The sequence below is a fragment of the Microcaecilia unicolor genome, chromosome 2 (genome assembly GCF_901765095.1).
Source record: "Microcaecilia unicolor chromosome 2, aMicUni1.1, whole genome shotgun sequence".
Lineage (NCBI taxonomy): Eukaryota > Metazoa > Chordata > Amphibia > Gymnophiona > Siphonopidae > Microcaecilia > Microcaecilia unicolor.
Window position 1 is genome coordinate 238,028,713 of NC_044032.1, and position 17,553 is coordinate 238,046,265.

A 17,553-nucleotide genomic window follows, 5' to 3' on the forward strand; every position below is an offset into this window, starting at 1 on the left:
TGGATTTGACCAGCAGAGAGTGGTGTAGCAGTTGGGCACTCTCATATCAGGAAGCCTTTTGTATACTGCGTATCCACCGTCTTAGATGCAACCTGCCCTGATATGGAAGATTCCCAGTTCTTCATCAGTTCATCATTAAGGATAGGGTACAATGCTACTGTGACTCCTTCCTTAGGAGCTAATTCAGTCCATAAGAGTTAACATTTCTGCCCTGGCTCTTCCTCCATCTCTAACTTAAATAGGATGGTAGAAGCCATCTTCCCGAGAAAACTGGTGAAAGAGAGACCCCAAGATGGAGATGTATGTCTTTCTTGAGGTGGGGAGGGATCAAAATGTATCCTCCTCCATGAAGAAATGAGGATCCTCTTCTGATTCCCATGAACAGTCCCATTCAGACTCCTCATCATACTCAGATTGGGCTGAGTGAATTAGCTCCTCTGAGCAGAGGTAGGCACAATATCCACGTCCCAAAGAGCTCTGAGGTATAACCCTACCCTCAGACTCAAGAGAAGCTTCCTCTCCTGAAGTCAAGAGTGGTACTTATGTGTTGATGTCGACATTGACATCCTTTGAGGTGTTGGCATCAAGGATTATGGATGGAGCCTCAGGAAGATGCTGAAGCTGATCCACAACTGTCACACGTACCCTCGATGCTTGAGCAGTTTGCAGCAGCAGTATCTGAAAGATGAACTTGCAGAGGTTTTGTCAGTAATATGTAATTTATCCTTAAAATTGAGCATGCTACCGAAAGATTGGAGGGTGGCCAATGTAACGTGGATTTTTAAAAAAGGATCCAGAGGAGATCCAGGAAATTATAGACCTGTGAGTCTGACGTCAGTGCCAGCCAAAATGGTAGAGACTATTACAAAGAACAAAATTACAGAGCAAATTCAAAAGCATGGATTAATGAGACAAAGCCAACATGGATTTAGTGAAGAGAAATCTTGCCTCACCAATCTATTACATTTCTTTGAAGCAGTCTGTGTAGGACAGGTGAGAGGATAAACATGTGGATAAAGGTGAGCCGGTTGATATTGTGTATCTGGATTTTCAAAAGGTATTTAATAAAGTACCTCATGAAAGACTCCAGAAGAAATTGGAGTGTCATGGGATAGGAGGTACTGTCCTACTGTGGATTAAAAACGGGTTAAAAGATAGAAAACAGAGAGTAGGGTTAAATGGCCAGTATTCTCAATGGAGAAGGGTAGTTAGTGGGGTTCCCCAGGGGTCTGTACTAGGACCGCTGCTTTTTAACATATTTATAAATGACCTAGAGATGGGAGTAACTAGTGAGGTAATTAAATTTGTTGACGACACAAAATTATCCTTAAATTGCAGGAGGATTGTGAAAAATTACAAGAGGACCTTATGAGACTGGGAGACTGGGCGTTTAAATGGCAGCTGAAATTTAATGTGAGCAAGTGCAAAGTGATGCATGTGGGAAACAGGAACCCGAATTATAGTTACGTCATGCAAGGTTCCACGTTAGAAGTCACCGACCAAGAAAAGGATCTAGGTGTCGTCGTTGATGATCGTTTATCTTTTATTTATTTACTATACCGTTTCTTATTGCATTTGCAAAACAGAACGGTTTACATCATAAAAGCTAAAATTTATATTAAAAAAACTAAGAAATCCATTAATTTGATAGGAAAGCACTGCAAAACACTAACATTCATACTAAAAATATATAGACAATAAACAACCATCCATGCCAAAAATATACTTAAACATATTACTCATTAAAATGTACTCATTGTCTGTTTTTTCCCTTTCATCCCAGATTATTATCGAACGTATTTTGAAACAAATATGTTTTCAGAAGCTTATGGAAATGAGTATAAGACTCTTCTAATAATTTTTGGAAGACAATTCCAGAATGAAGGGGCTAGAAAAAAGAAAGCTGAAGTTCTTGTGGCCTCCCATCTAGCCTTTTGGGGTGGCGGAATTACTAATCTATTATATATAAGGGATCAAAGTGTCCATATGGGAGAGTATGGTATAAAAAGATTAGCTAAGTATGATGGAGTCAGTAAATGTAAGGCTTTAAGTGTCAACACAAGAATCTTAAATTTTATTCTGGCTTCAACTGGGAGCCAGTGAAGATGATATGAGAGAGGTGTAATCCTATCATATTTTGAAGCCCTACAAATAATACGGGCAGCTGTATTTTGTATCATTTGTAACTGTTTTATATTGATCTTAGTAAGGCCTGCATAGATAATATTGCAGTAATCAAAACGTGTCATAATATATGCATATGTTAGGGTGCTGCTGCGGCTAAGAAAGCAAATAGAATGTTAGGTATTATTAGGAAAGAAATGGAAAACAAAAATGAGGACTTTATAATGCCTTTGTATCGTTCCATGGTGCTACCGCACCTCAAATATTGTGTTCAATTATGGTCGCCACATCTCAAAAAAGATGTAGTGGAATTTGAAAGGGTGCAGAGAAGGGCAATGAAAATGTTAAAGTGTTAAAGGGGATGGGACGACTTCCCTATAAGGAAAGGCTAAAGCAGCAAGGGCTCTACAGCTCGGAGAAAAGACTGCTGAGGAGAGATACGACAGAGGTCTATAAAATAATGAGTGGAGTTGAATGGGTAGACGTGAAGCGTCTGTTTATGCTTTCCAAAAATACTGTGACTAGGGGGTATGCGATGGAAGCTACAAAGTAGTAAATTTAAAATGAATCGGAGAAAAGGTTTCTTTGCTCAATGTGTAATTATGTCAGGTTCTCAGGTTCAGAGCCCGCGGGGCCGAGCTCTGGAGCAAACGTGAGCCCTTGGGCTGCTGCCGAGGAGCGACAGCAGCAGGCAAAACCCACAAACCAACACTGGGCAAGCACACCGGCAGGGACTGCAGGCACCGCCCAGCGAGCCGGAACACATGGACTGGAATCCCCCGGACTGGAGGACACAGGACTGGAACACTGGACGGGAGCACACCGGACTGGAACACACACTGGATTGGAGAATACTGGACTGGCCCGTACAGCTTCACCTGCACTTAGCCACTGCCCCCCAAGGGTTGAACCCCTGGGTTCGAGTGGCCGGCAGAACTTACCAGAAACCGGATGACACAGGGACCAGGACTAGAACAAGCTTGAAACTGAAATGCTCCTAAATCCTAAACTGGCAAAAAGTGTTCCTAAACCCGACACCAACAGAAGAGTTCCTAAGCCCTATACTAACAGCAGTGCTCCTAACAGAAACTAACAGGGGTGCCCCTACGCCCTACACTAACAGAAGTGCAGGGAAAAGCAAGGAAGAAAAAACACAAGAACTAGCAAAGGTGCTTCCTAAGCACCAAGCTACAGTTGTGCCCCACAGCACTAAACTAACCAAGCACTAAACCGACAGAAGTGCTTCTAACAGAAGCAAACAGGGGAGCCACAAGGGAACAAGCAGGAAAGCCAAATACACAAACAACAAAGGTGCTTCCTAAGCACTAAACTAACAAGGGTGCACCAAGCACCAAACTCCAGCACTACACTAACAGAAGTGCTTTTCACCGTAACAACAGGGAAAGCATGGGAGCCAAAGGGAAAAAGCAGGGGAGCTAAACACGTACAAGTCACAAGCACTCTGCACTAACACTGACCTGGCCCTATAGCAAGTAGCAAAAGCAAACGCAACCGTTGCAAAGGCCCTGAAGGGAAGAACACCACTTCCTTATCAAGGCCCTCCCTGATCATGTCACACTCCCTAGACCCAGGCAGACAGCACACTGAAACCCAGAGAGGCCCAACTCACACCAATGCAGCACCGTGAAGCTCTTGAAGCTAGTAAACCCAAAGACAGGTAGAGCTAACTCAGTCCACACACACAGCTGTAGTAAAGTGAAACAATTACAGTCATGTTGCTGGAAGCTGCCAGCATAGAGAGAGAGAGAGAGCTAGCTCAGAAAGGACAGACAAAAGAAACAGAAGCCAGCTAAGAAGCTGACCCCCAGGAAAAAGGTAAGTTTGAGAGGGGTTCTGACCTCGATCATAACAAATTAAACTCTGGAATTCATTGCCAGAGACTGTGATAAAGGCAGTTACCTTAGCAGAGTTTTAAAAAGGTTTGGATGGCTTCCTAAAGGAAAAGTCCATAGACCATTATTAAATTGGACTTGGGGAAAATCCACTATTTCTGGAATAAGAAGTATAAAATGGTTTGTATTTTTTTGGGATCTTGCCAGGTATCTGTGACCTGGATTGGCCACTGTTGGAAACAGGATGCTGGGCTTGATGGACCTTTGGTCTGTCCCAATATGGCAATACTTATGTACTTATGTGTCGGCTCCTCCCTGAACATGACTTGGAACCTCTTATCGAAGTTAGGCATCAGCAAAGGTAGGGGAAGTGGGAGAGAAGCAGCTTGAGAAAATGCTGGTGCTCAACTGGAAGGGGGACATGCGCACCAGCACCTCTTCCAAAGAGGGAAGGCGCTTCTTCTGGTGTCAGTATTTCTCGGGTACCAGCGATGTTGATGCCTCAGTGCTCTCAGTATCGTATGTCGAGCAGGAGTGATGCTTATGCTTATTGGGCTTCTCCTGATGCTCAGCATCACGGTCCTTCTGTGCTAATAAGGATGACACATCCTCCCTGCTTCAGGGAAAAACAAAGACTGAGGAACCTGTGCTTGCTTGTCTCTCAGGAAGGCATCAGCACATGCATGGTGGGATGCTGCTTGAAAGTTCTAAGTTAATCTCGCTAGTCAGTGTCCGCACCAGGCTCTGTCGGATGACATCACTTAGAAGTAAGAATACAACGGCCTGCTTGTCCTGTGACAATTCTTCATGTGATGAACAAGATGTATGAATTTTGCATTAACAGTTAATGCAGAACTGGATGGAAAATGGGCAGAGACAGCACCTTAGAGCTAAACACAAATGTAATGCACGCTAATAGCTGTAGCTATATCATTTTATCTGCAATGCAATTAAGGTGCAATAAAAATTTTTCCCTGCATTAACTGTATGGCAAGATGCTGGGAAAGCCCCCAACAGTTAACGCAGAGGTTATGCGTCTACTAAGTGTTATTTAGGAAATTACCACATGGTAATAGTTTACTGAATTTGCTTAACCGCCCTAGCTGTCTGGGCAGAGCAGTGGTGTACAAAACTAAAAACATACAAAAAAGGAAAGGAACTACAAATGATGACAGGACAGATAAACAAGTACACAGAAAAGGAAAAAAAAACAGACACACAGAACAAATCAATAAAACATAAAATAAAAGCAGGAGTAACTTAACTGACTGGCTGCAATCCCTGAGCCACCTAATCCCCAAAGGCTTGTCTTAAAGCATTTGAGAGACAGATCCCTACGCAGGGAAAGGGGCAGAGAATTCCAGACGTGGGGAGAGAGGAAGAAGAAAGCATGGTATCTAGTTGTTTCTAACTGGCCAAATTTGGGGCTTAGTAGACCAAGGCGGTGGTCATTTAAGGAACAGAGGACTCTTGCAGGAGAATAGGGGATGGTAAGGTGGGAGAGATAATCAAGGGTGCCAAACCTGAAAACCTTAAATGTCAGAAGGAAGCCAGTGATGCTGTTATAGTAAGGGAGATGTGTGATCAAAGCGGTAGGCATGGAATAGTAATCTGCAAAGTATGTAGCTTCTTAAGAGCAGAATGAGGCAAGCCTGAATAAATAACAGGGCTGCAGTTTTATCAAAATTTAAAATCCCGATTAATCGCGCATGATCGTGATTAATCGCAAGATTAACGTTTCTTTATCTATTTATTTATTTCCCACTGCAGCTCCTTGTGATTCTGGGCATATCAGGAAAGGTTCCCCTTAGTTTTAAAAGTTGAACTTTGTACCACAGCATTAAAGCAAGCATTATTAATAGTTAATAGCATAGTTGCCATAGTGTACAACCCCTTTTCCCTTAGTTTTAAACTAAAATTTTCTCTAGAAATAGGCATTTTCCCCATAGTTTTAAACTGAAACCTTTTCTAGAAGTAGAAACTTAGGCAAAAACTCTTGTTCTAAAAGGCAGTTATTTTCTGTTCTTTGCTTGCTGGAGAGGTAACACGTCCAGTGAACTCACAATTGGGTGTTAACTAATAGGTTGCTGAGTTAGCTTCAAAGAGCCTGTTTAAAAAAGGCCCCTTAGATTCAAAACTATATAAAGAGGAAAGGTCCCACTGAACTTTCTTTCTGAGAAGTTCTGAGAGAAGAGGACATTTCTCTGGTAAGTGAACACTATTTTGCTTTGTGCTTTGGGAACTTAAAGATTGGGGTTTAAAGGAGAAATTGTAGGTTAGTGATAGGCAGAACAAAAACATAAAAAAGCAAATTTTATCAACTAATCTCCATAGTCTTTTCCCCTTAGTTTTAAAACTTGAACTTTGTACCACAGCATGGTAAAATTATATATCATAACTGATAATTTTCTTTCCATTAATCATAGTCGATCAATCCATAGACTGGTGGGTTGTGACCATCTACCAGCAGGTGGAGATAGAGAGCAATCCTTTTGCCTCCCTATATGTGGTCATGTGCTGCCAGAAACTCCTCAGTATGTCGATATCAAAGCTCCATCCGCAGGACTCAGCACTTAGAGAATTACACCCACAAAGGGACACTCTACCCAGCTCACCACCGCCGAAACGGGGGAGGGGAATCAACCCAGCTCATCCCCACACAAGTGGGGGAGGGGAATCCGTCCAGCTCATCCCCGTGGAGCGGGGGAGGGACACCACACCCGCCGATGCAGGGGGATCTGGCTTATCCTGCAACCGCAACCGCGGAAGGAGCTGACTGACTCTAACACCGTCGAAGCGGGAGGGGTACAAAGCTGCCCTACAGCCGCACGAAGCGGGAGGGAGCGTTGGCAGAATTTAGGTCTCAATCCAGCCCCATAAAACGGAGGGGAGAGGAATGCAGCAGCTCACTGTAACACAAAATCGTCTCAACTCCTGAAGAATCCACTGGAAAAGACGAACATGAAGTCCTCCTGAACAGGAACTGAAGACTAAACTTGAACCTGAAATGCAACCAGAATATAAACAGTACAGATATCTGGGAGGGGCTATGGATTGATCGGCTATGATTAATGGAAAGAAAATTATCAGGTATGATACATAATTTTACCTTCCATATCATCATGCCGATCAATCCATAGACTGGTGGGATGTACCGAAGCAGTACTCACTCAGGGCGGGACATAGAAATCCCTGACCACAACACTGAAGCTCCAAACCGGGCCTCCGCCCGAGCAGCCACAGTCAAGCGGTAATGTCTGGAAAAGATATGAGCCGATGCCCAAGTTGTCGCCCTACAAATCTCTTCCAAGGAGACGGACCCGGCCTCTGCCATCGAGGCCGCCTGTGCTCTAGTGGAGTGAGCCTTCAGCTGGATAGGCGGCACCTTCCCCGCGGCCACATAAGCCGCTGCAATGGTTTCCTTGACCCATCGTGCCACTGTAGGCTTGGCAGCCTGCAGACCCTTACGAGGACCTGCGAACAGAACAAACAGATGATCCGACTTCCGGAAATCATTGGTCACTTCCAAGTATCTGATGATGACTCATCTCACATCTAGATATTTGAGAGCAGAGTACTCCTCTGGGTAGTCCTCCCTACGAAAGGAGGGTAGACAGAGCTGCTGATTCACATGGAAGCGAGAAACAATCTTGGGCAGGAAGGAAGGCATTGTGCGAATAGACACTCCTGCCTCAGTGAACTGCAGAAAGGGCTCCTGACATGATAGCGCCTGGAGCTCGGAAACTCTTCTGGCTGAAGTGATAGCCACCAAAAAGACTGCTTTCAACGTCAGGTCTTTCAGAGATGCCCTCGACAAGGGTTCACAAGGCGGCTTCTGCAAGGCTCTTAGCACCAGATTGAGATTCCACGCAGGTACCACTGAGTGCAGAGGAGGGCGCAGGTGATTAACTCCCTTGAGAATGCGTACCACATCTGGCTGCAAGGCCAGGGAAGCACCCTTCAGGTGACCCCTGAAGCAAGCTAGAGCCGCTACCTGGACCTTAAGGGAACTGAGCGACAGGCCTTTCTCCAGACCTTCTTGCAGGAACGCCAATACTGAAGAAATTGGAGCAGTGAAGGGAGAAAGTGAGCCTGCCTCACACCACGATGCAAAGGTACGCCAAACCCTGGCGTAAGCAGTAGAAGTAGAGCGCTTCCTCGCTCTCAGCATAGTGGCGATGACCTTGTCTGAGAAGCCCTTCTTCCTCAGACGCTGCCGCTCAATAGCCAGGCCGTAAGACCAAAGGGGGAGGGATCCTCCATTACCAAGGGACCCTGATGCAACAGGCCCCGCTCCACTGGCAGCTGCAGAGGGCCGTCCACTGAGAGCCCGATCAAGTCCGCATACCAGGGACGTCTGGGCCAATCCGGACTCACCAGGATTATCTGGCCCGGATGCTTTGCCACCCGGCCTAGCACCCTGCCCGACATGGGCCAAGGCGGGAACACATAGAGAAGCTCCTGTGTCGGCCACTGTTGGAGAACAGCATCTACTCCCAGAGATCGAGGGTCCCGTCCTCTGCTGAAAAAGCGCGTCACTTGGCAATTGGCTGATGACGCCCTCAGATCTAGGCTCGGCTGGCCCCAGCGCTTCACGATGTCCAAGAAGGCCTGAGCAGTATTCATGACTCCCGCAATGTGGGCAACCGACAGCTGTTCCAGGTTTGCTTCCGCCCACAGGCATAGCTTCATGGCCTCCTTGGCTAGAGGGGCGCTCATGGTACCTCCCTGGCGATTGACATAGGCCACGGCCGTGGCATTGTCTGACTGGACCCATACTGGCTTCAGCGCCAGGACTGGGAGAAACTCCAAAGGAGCCAACCGAATGGCTCTGAGTTCCAGGAGGTTGATAGACCACTTTGCCTCTATAGGGGACCAGAGCCCCTGCGCTGTCCTTCCCAAGTAGTGGGCTCCCCAGCCTGTCAAAGAGGCGTCCGCCGTGACGACAACCCACTCCGGGGTCATAAGAGGCATTCCTGCGGACAGCTTGTCTGGCCTCAGCAACCAGCTCAGCGCCTTGCGCACCGCCGGATCCAAGGGAAGGCGCACAGCATAATCCTCCGAAGCTGGAGTCCATCACTGCAGTAGAGAGAGCTGTATAGGTCTCATATGGGCCGTCATAGAGCACAACAGCTGCACATAGTCCCAAGCCCGAAGAGGAGAGGCTGCTAGGAACTTGTCCACCTGAGCCTGAAGCTTGACAATCCGATTGTCTGGCAGGAACACTCTGCCCACTTGGGAGTCGAATCGAACTCCCAGATACTCCAGGGACTGAGTCGGGCGCAGCTGGCTTTCTCCCAGTTGATGATCCACCCCAGGGAGCTCAAAAGAGCAATCACCCGGTCTGAAGCTCTGCCGCACTCTGCATAAGAGGGGGCTCGGATCAACCAGTCGTCCAGATAAGGATGGACTTGTACTCCTTTCTTGCGTAGGAAGGCCGCGATGACCACCATTACTTTGGAGAAGGTCCGCGGAGCAGTAGCCAACCCGAACGGGAGGGCTCTGAACTGGAAGTGTCGGCTCAGAACTGCAAAACGCAGAAAGCGTTGATGAGGAGGCCAGATGGGAATATGCAAGTAAGCTTCTTTGATGTCCAAGGATGCCAGGAACTCCCCTGCCTGCACTTCCGCTATAACAGAGCGGAGAGTCTCCATCCGGAAGTGCCGAACTTACAAGGCCCGATTGACCCCTTTGAGGTCGAGGATAGGCCGGACAGAACCTCCTTTCTTTGGTACCTCAAAGAAATGGAGTAACGTCCCTTGCCAAGCTGATCTTCTGGCACTGGAACGACCGCACCCAGGCGGATCAGATTGTCCAAAGTCTGCTGCACTGCCACAGCTTTGACTGGAGACTTGCAGGGAGAGTGCACAAACCCGTCTCTTAAGGGTCAGCAGAACTCTAGCTTGTAGCCGTCTCTGATGCCTTCCAGCACCCAAGCGTCTGAAGTTACCCTGGTCCACTCGCCCAGAAACGAGGATAGGCGTCCTCCAATCTGCTCTGGGCCATGGACCAGCGCCCCGTCATTGGGTACGAGACCCTGGGGGAGGACCGGAGGAGGCACCTCCGGGACGGCGGTCTCTGCGAAAGGAATGCTGCTTGGGGGAGAAGTCCCTTATGAAGGAAAAGGGGGCAGAGGAGCCCGACTTGCCCGGGCGATACCGACGGGCTTCCTGAAACCGTCCTTTGGAGGAACCGGGGCGGGCACCACTGTCCCGAGCCCTGAACTCCGGTAACCTCTTGCCCTTAGACGTGCCGAGATCGGTCACAATCTTGTCCAACTCGACCCCAAAGAGCAGCTTGCCTTTAAAAGGCAACTTAGCCAGGCGAGACCTAGAGGCGTGGTCAGCAGACCAATGCTTTAGCCAAAGCCACCGCCGTGCAGAGACTGTCTGAGCCATACCTTTAGCCGAGACTCTCAAGACATCATACAGCAAGTCTGCCAAGTAGTCCAAGCCCGATTCCAGGGCTGGCCAATCAGCCCTCAAGGAAGGATCCGAGGGGGAAGCCTGCTGCACCAGCGTCGGGCACGCCCTGGCCACAAAGGAGCCGCAAATTGAGGCCTGCAAACTTAAAGCAGCCGCCTCAAAGGACGACTTTAAAGCCGCCGCCAATCTCCTGTCTTGGTCGTCCTTTAGGGCCGTGCCACCTTCCAACGGCAACGCCGTTTTCTTAGTCACCGCAGTGATTAAAGAATCCACGGTAGGCCCAAGAAAAGGCCTCCCGTTCACCTTCAGGCAGAGGATAGAGGCGGGACATAGCCCTAGCCACTTTAAGGCTCGCTTCTGGGAAATCCCAATAAGCCGAAATCAAGGTGTGCATGGCTTCATGCACGTGGAAGGTTCTAGGCGGGCGCTTCGTCCCCAGCATAATGGCAGAGCCAACAGAGGCTGAGGGAGAGACGTCCTCCGAAGAGGAAATCTTCAAAATGCTCATGGCTTGCACTAACAGGTTGAGCAAATCCTCTGAGCAAAAGATCCGTGCTGCAGAGGGGTCATCCACTCCATCCGAGCAGGAATCCGTCTCCTCCAAGGAATCCCCAAAGGACCATTGGGAGAACTCAGATACGCTGCCCTCATCTACATCAGAGGAGACAGAGTCCTCTAGGGCCTGGAAGTCCACCCGAGGGCGTTTGATTCCGGAGGCCTCAACCCCTTGATCAGAGGGGGGAGCAGGAGCAGCGTTTAGCATAAGAAAAGCCTGATGCATCAGCAAAATGAACTCAGGGGAGAACCCCCTAGACTGTGCACTTCTGCCACCTGGGCCACGGCCCTAGACGCACCCTCAACCGGCGCTCGTAAGAGCGGGGGGGGGGGGGGGGGGGGGGGGGGGGGGAAACATGCTGCGCATCCAAAATGGCGTCCGGCGCAAACTCCGAAAAGGAGCCGCGCGGAAAGAACGGCGCTTAACTTTCGCCGCTTTCTTGCCGTCGCTCGAATCAAGGGCGACCATAGCATTAACATCTCCCACCTCGAGGGCGGCCCAACAAGAAGCCGTCCGAGCAGAGTGGCCAGCCAAAATGGGGGGGGGGGGGGGGGGGGGGGGAAGCAGCGGGGGATGGGCGCTTATGGCGGGAAAAAACCAGGACACTGACCGGACTCCAAACTGACGCCCAAACAAAGGCGAGTCAGGCTTTGAAACCCCCGCATCCCCGCTAGACGCACACACGCGGTCCGGGGAGCGAATCTTCGCGCCCTCGTCCTCAGACGCCATAAGCCACGTGGAGACCGAACGGGGAACCCCCTGCCCGCTATAAAAGGTAAAATTACCTGCTTCTCGCTCCGAGCTGTAACGAACTGGTGTCCCAGTGAGCAGCTGCAATAAACGCTGATATAAACGTTGAAATAAACGCCCTTAAAGGACGATCAATTTTTTTTTTTTTTTTTAACAGAGCCAGCGGGAGGGGGAAGAAAAGGAGGGACCTGGCACCACCAGGTTTGCACTTGCTCATGAAGAGCCCTCAACCCCAGGTACTCAACAAAACCTAAGAATTAAGCTTGGAGACCTAGCCAGAGCTGCTGCTGTGTGTGACCACCACCTGCTGAGATAGAGAACATACTGAGGAGTTTCCGGCAGCACATGACCACATATAGGGAGGCAAAAGGATTGCTCTCTATCTCCACCTGCTGGTAGATGGACACAACCCACCAGTCTATGGATTGATTGGCATGATGATATGGAATAACAGATAGACTCTAGCAGGCACTGCAGGATCTAGTTTAGTCTCTCTGTAAAAAAAAGTATTTCACAAGTGTACTGCCCTGCAACCTCTATTCACGTCCTCTAGCTCTACAGCCTCCATTGTCTGTGGAAGAGGTTTATTTGTATCATCTTTTCTCTTTTTCTCCTTCCCTCTAGTGTATACGTATTCAGGTCTTCTAGTCTCTTCTCATATGTCTTATGGCACAAACCCTGTACAATGTTTACATCTCATTTCCACTTAACCCATGGCGACAAATATCGACATGGTATTTTTTTGTCAGGTGGCGTTAGAGCTGTTCAAGTCATGTTAAGGGTCAAATAACGCGACTCAAGACCCTAATACTGCTTGATGAATTCTCCACTTAATGTGAGCAAGTGCAAAGTGATGCATTTAAAGAGGAACCCAAACTATAGCTTCATGACGCACTGTTTCACATTAGGAGTCGCCAACCAAGGAAAAGGATCTAGACATCACTGATGTGGTGAAATCTTCTACTAAGTGTGCAGAAGTGGCTAATAAAGGGAATACGTCAGGAATTATTAGGAAAAGAATGGATAACAAAACAGAATGCTATAATGCCTTTGTATTGCACCATGGTGCTACTGCAACTTGAATACAGTTTGCAATTCTGGTCATTGCATCTCAAAAAATATAGCGGAATCAGAGAAGGTACAGGAAAGAGCAACCAAAATGATAAAGGGGTTACGCCAACCATCTCATGAGGACGTGCAAAAGAGGCTAGGGCTCTTCAGTTTGAAGAAGAGAGAATTGAAGGAAGCTATGATAGAGGTCTATAAAATCATGAGTGGAACGGCAAATATGAATCACTTGTTTACTCTTTCCAAAAATAAGAGACTGGGGGGTGCATGCAATGAAACTACTAAGTAGTACTTTTAAAACTAATCTAAGAAAATATTTCTTCACTTACATGTTGCAATGAAACTCTGAAATATGTTGCCAGAGAATGTGGTAAAAGCAGTTAGCACAGCAGGGTATAAAAAAAATGTCTGGACGTGTTCCTAGAAGACAACTCCATAAACCACTATTAATGTGGGTTGGGGACAAGCAGTATGAAATCTATTTTACTGTTTTGGAATCATACCAGGTACTTGTGGCCTGGATTGGTCACTGTTGGAAACAGGAAACTGGCCTTGATGAACCTTTGATCTGTCCCAGTATGGTAATGCTTATGTAGTTATCTACTTATAAATACCCAAGCAATTCAAACAGGCATTCAAACATATTATAATCAATATGAACTACTCAACATGCAATATTTGTTGTGCCTGTGATTTACAACAAATTCTATTAAAATCATATTTCTAAAAAATACAAAATAACCATCACAAATGAAAATAATCTTCATTGGTTGACTAGCTATACTAAGCATATGCTTAGTATAGCTAGTCAACCAAACAGTGACCACATGACTAATCAATCAACAAAGTTAAAAAGAACAAATAAAAACTAATTACCCTTAGCCACTGCTTTTCTGTGAGGGCGTCACTATAATCCACATCCCTGCGTTGGCGTGACCCTCTCCCAAATATTTTCTCTTCCTCATCTTCACAAGTGAGCCTTTCAACTTCAGCGTCATCTTTGATAATCCAGGATGGCAAATCATCCTCTTCCAATAAACGAGGCCTGCGCTTTGGGTTTCTGGCATCTTCTCTGCGTCGATCCATATCCATTCGCTGAGCAAGCAAGAAAGAGAATGGTCAATGAATGGATATACATTGATAGTCATTGATTCCATTTAAAATTTTATAGCAGTTCATTTATCACCTTATCTTGATTCCAGTTTATCAGTAGAATATATAACCACCAAGATTTTAAAAGAACTTCTTTTTAAAACTGTATTTTTATTGAAAGTTTCAAAGTAGGAAAACAGAACAATCAGTAAGGACCACATCACGGAGACCTTGCTATTGTATCTGGGGTCAAACTTTGTTGACTAAATATGAGAAATGTGGAGGGGCACTTTCAATATGATGTTTAAATCCCATTTTAGACATTTTGTGAAAAACTACCAAAAATCCAGTACCAAACATGGCCATTTTCAAACCAAATAAACATTCAGCATTGTTTCGAAAATGGCCATTTGCTAGATGTTTTTGCGCTCAGTGCATCTATCTTTTAGGACCATTTTCGGGGGGAAAAAAGGTCTAAGAGGAAAGCGCACAAAGAAATGCCACTGGGATATATGGGGGAGTGGGGTGGGTGGGGTTGAGCTTTCTTAGTAGACTGGCCACACAGACATCCCAGCAGAGAAGTGGGGCACCCTAGGGGGCCACATAAAAGATCCCAGGTAGACAACTCACCGTTATCCCCTTATATTGTATGGTGAGACTCTACAACCCACCACAAACCTACTGTACCCACCTGTACACCACTACAATAGCTCTTATGCCTGCAGCTGTCACCTATAGATACAGTAAATGTTTGGTGGGTTTTGGAGGGCTAACACTTTTCACCACAAGTGTAAAAGTTAGTGTGGGAGATGGGCCTGGGTCCCCTTTTCTACAGCCCACTGTACCTCCCATTAGTCTACTCCAGGGACCTGCTTGCTGCTCTAATAGGACTGGCCATAACATCTGAAGCTGTCATAGAGGCTGGTATGTATTGTTTCTTTCACATCTTTGAGGGATGGGAGGGGGTCAGTGACCACTATGGGAGATTGGGGGGGCATGCTTTAATCCCTGCAGTGGTCATCGTGTCATTTAGGGCACCTTTTTGTGACTTGGGTGTGAGTGAAACAGACCTACATCAAAACGTCTAACTTTTAGCCCTGAACGTTATTGCTTTGCTTCATTATTCTAGAAAAATGTCCAAGTTTTGGGAACATCCAAATCTTGCCCCCTTGTGATTTGGGCACACTGCAGAGAAAAACATCTTAAATTTGAACTTCAAAAATCGTGATTTAGACTTAAAATTTTTTTATAAAAACATCCAAATGCCACTTAATGTCATTTTGAGACTTTTTCTCTTTTGAAAAATGAGCCCCTAATCTCCAGCTAAGAGGGGGGGAAAAAAAAGAAATAGTAACCCTAGAGACAGGTTGAGCCACTATTTATTAATGAGAAAGGCTTTTAACTGAGAAAGATATAGAAACACATAATTGGCTCCTTGGTATGATATTAAGCACTTTCAAGGAAACCGTAAGAAAAAGGTCCCACCTACAGCCAAAACACAATTTTTAGTTGCAAAAATAGCTTCCTCCTAAGTTATGTAGCCCTGGAAACATCAGGGAAGATATTACAGTAATCTTTTTTTCCTTTTCATAATAAAAAAGGACTTGAGCACTAAGCTTATAGTTCTAACACTAGCCACTAAGGTTGCTCTAGCAGATATGAGATCCTATGAAGAAAAATCTGTTAAGTTAGCTATAAGAAGGATTTTCACTCTGATGAGCCTCATCTAGTTGCTCATTAGGTAAAATAGTAACAGAGGAAACATAACACTTTCGATATAACCACTGTAAAAGTATTAACCAGGTTCAACACATCCCTCAAATAAGACCTCAAGAAATCATAGGTGACAGAAGATAAGTATTTGGATAATTCAAAAGCTTCATATTTCATGCACTATATATATTTTCCAGTTTTCCACCTGTTTATGTATACTTAAAGTATCTAATACAGGCCACTCCCATAGACTGTACTGTTTGTACTTGGGGCATTTAATTCTGAATTATCTTTTCAGTATGCTGTAACCTAGAGTCTTATTCTTGAAACACATACTTCTTGTGAAAAGTTCACTCTCTGTTTCACGTTACCAGTCAAAAACAAAAACGGTCTTCTGAAGCAAAACCCACATCTTTTAAGGTAACCTCCAGAGACTCACTATCCTCCAATCAGGGGCGTAGCTACGGGTGGGCGTGGGTGGGCCCAGGCCCACCCAATTTCAGCTCTGGCCCACCCACCCACTTTTCCTTCAGGCCCGCGCCAGCCCCAGCTCCCATTGCTGGCCACTGCTGCTTTTCCTGATGAGCAGCAGGGCTGGCGCTACAAAAAGAAGAAGCGCTCAGCTGACTGAGCTGAGCGCCAACGCAAACGACGACTCGACGAGAAAAAATGTTTAAAAAAAAACGCGGCACCGCAGGCAGCCTCGAAGCATTGGCTGCTGGCTCTGCAGGCTCCGCCCGTCTCTTACGTCACTGCCCCTGGATTTTTCAGCACCTTCTTGTGAAGTGCTCTTGGCGAGCCAATCATCCAGGTAGAGAAACAGATGAACTCCCAAGTCTGTATAGCAATGCTGCGACTATAGTTAGATATTCTGTGAACACCCTGAAAATGGACACGAGACCAAATGGCAGGACGTGATTCTGTTAGTTTTGTTTCCCCACCTGAAATCTGACATTTCTTGTGACTGGGAAGTATCTGTATGTGGGAATAAACACCCTTTAAGCCCAGAGAGCATAAACATTCATTTGCCTGAATCATGGGAAGTAGGAAAACCATCCTGAACTTTTCTTTGACCAGGTATTTGTTCAGGCCCTTAGGTCTAGGAGGGGTCAGAAATCCCCCCCCCCCCCCATCTTTTTGGTCACCAGGAAATACCTGAAATAAAATCTCTTCCTTTCTTCCCCTGGTGGAATAGGGTGGGCCATATTGGCCTGTAGAAGGGAGGAGAGTTCTTCTGCAAACACTGCATGGTGTTGGGAGGTGTAAAAGCATGTCCTTGGTGGACAATTTGGGGGAATCTGATGCCAATTGAGAGCATAAGCCCCACGGACCTTTTTGAGAACCCACCAGTCTGATGTTATAAGGGGCCACCTTTGATGGAAAAAGCTGAGCTACTCTCCCACCGGATGGCCATCTGGGACAGTTAGTTTTACTGAAGTAATGTTCTCCTGGAGTCTGTCAAAAGCTTGACCCCTGCTTCAACTAAGGAGCTGGCACGGACTTCTGGGGCTTCTGCCGCTGAGATCAGTGAGACCCCCTGAGACTGCTGGGCAGATCGGGCCAGAGCAGCTTATCTATGTCTTTGGGAGCAGTGGGGTCTCCTATGATTTGTGCCTGAATACCCCTGAGAAGAGGAGGCCACAGAAGGAGTGGGCCGAGAGAGGGTTTTCATGGTGTCAGTTCTCTTTTTGATGAGGTCAGTGACCTCCTCCACCTTGTCCTCAAAAAGACTGTCACTTTAGCAGGTGACATCTGCCAGCCTTTCCTGAACAGCAGGTTTAAGGTCCAACACAAACAACCAGGCAAGTCTGTGCATAACAATACCCAGTGCAGAAAGTCTGTACATCACATCAAAAGCATTATATGTTGCCCAGGACCAGTACTTTCAGCACTCCTTCTGTTTGGCTACTAGCTCACGTTCTGCAGGCTTATTAGCAGGGAAAGGGTCTGCAAACTATGACACACTGTGCAC

The 17,553-nt window shown here is 46.6% G+C and overlaps 1 protein-coding gene across 5 annotated transcripts in view; it reads right to left on the reverse strand.

Annotated features, from left to right (window-relative positions):
• The window catches only part of SMARCA2 (SWI/SNF related, matrix associated, actin dependent regulator of chromatin, subfamily a, member 2), a 679,721-nt gene that overhangs the window by 165,056 nt on the left and 497,112 nt on the right, over positions 1-17,553 (reverse strand). For all 5 annotated transcript variants that reach the window (XM_030193821.1, XM_030193826.1, XM_030193822.1 and 2 more), the window contains one exon: positions 13,653-13,871. In XM_030193821.1, the coding sequence (XP_030049681.1) occupies positions 13,653-13,871 (219 nt within the window). The remainder of the gene's footprint in view (positions 1-13,652; positions 13,872-17,553) is intronic.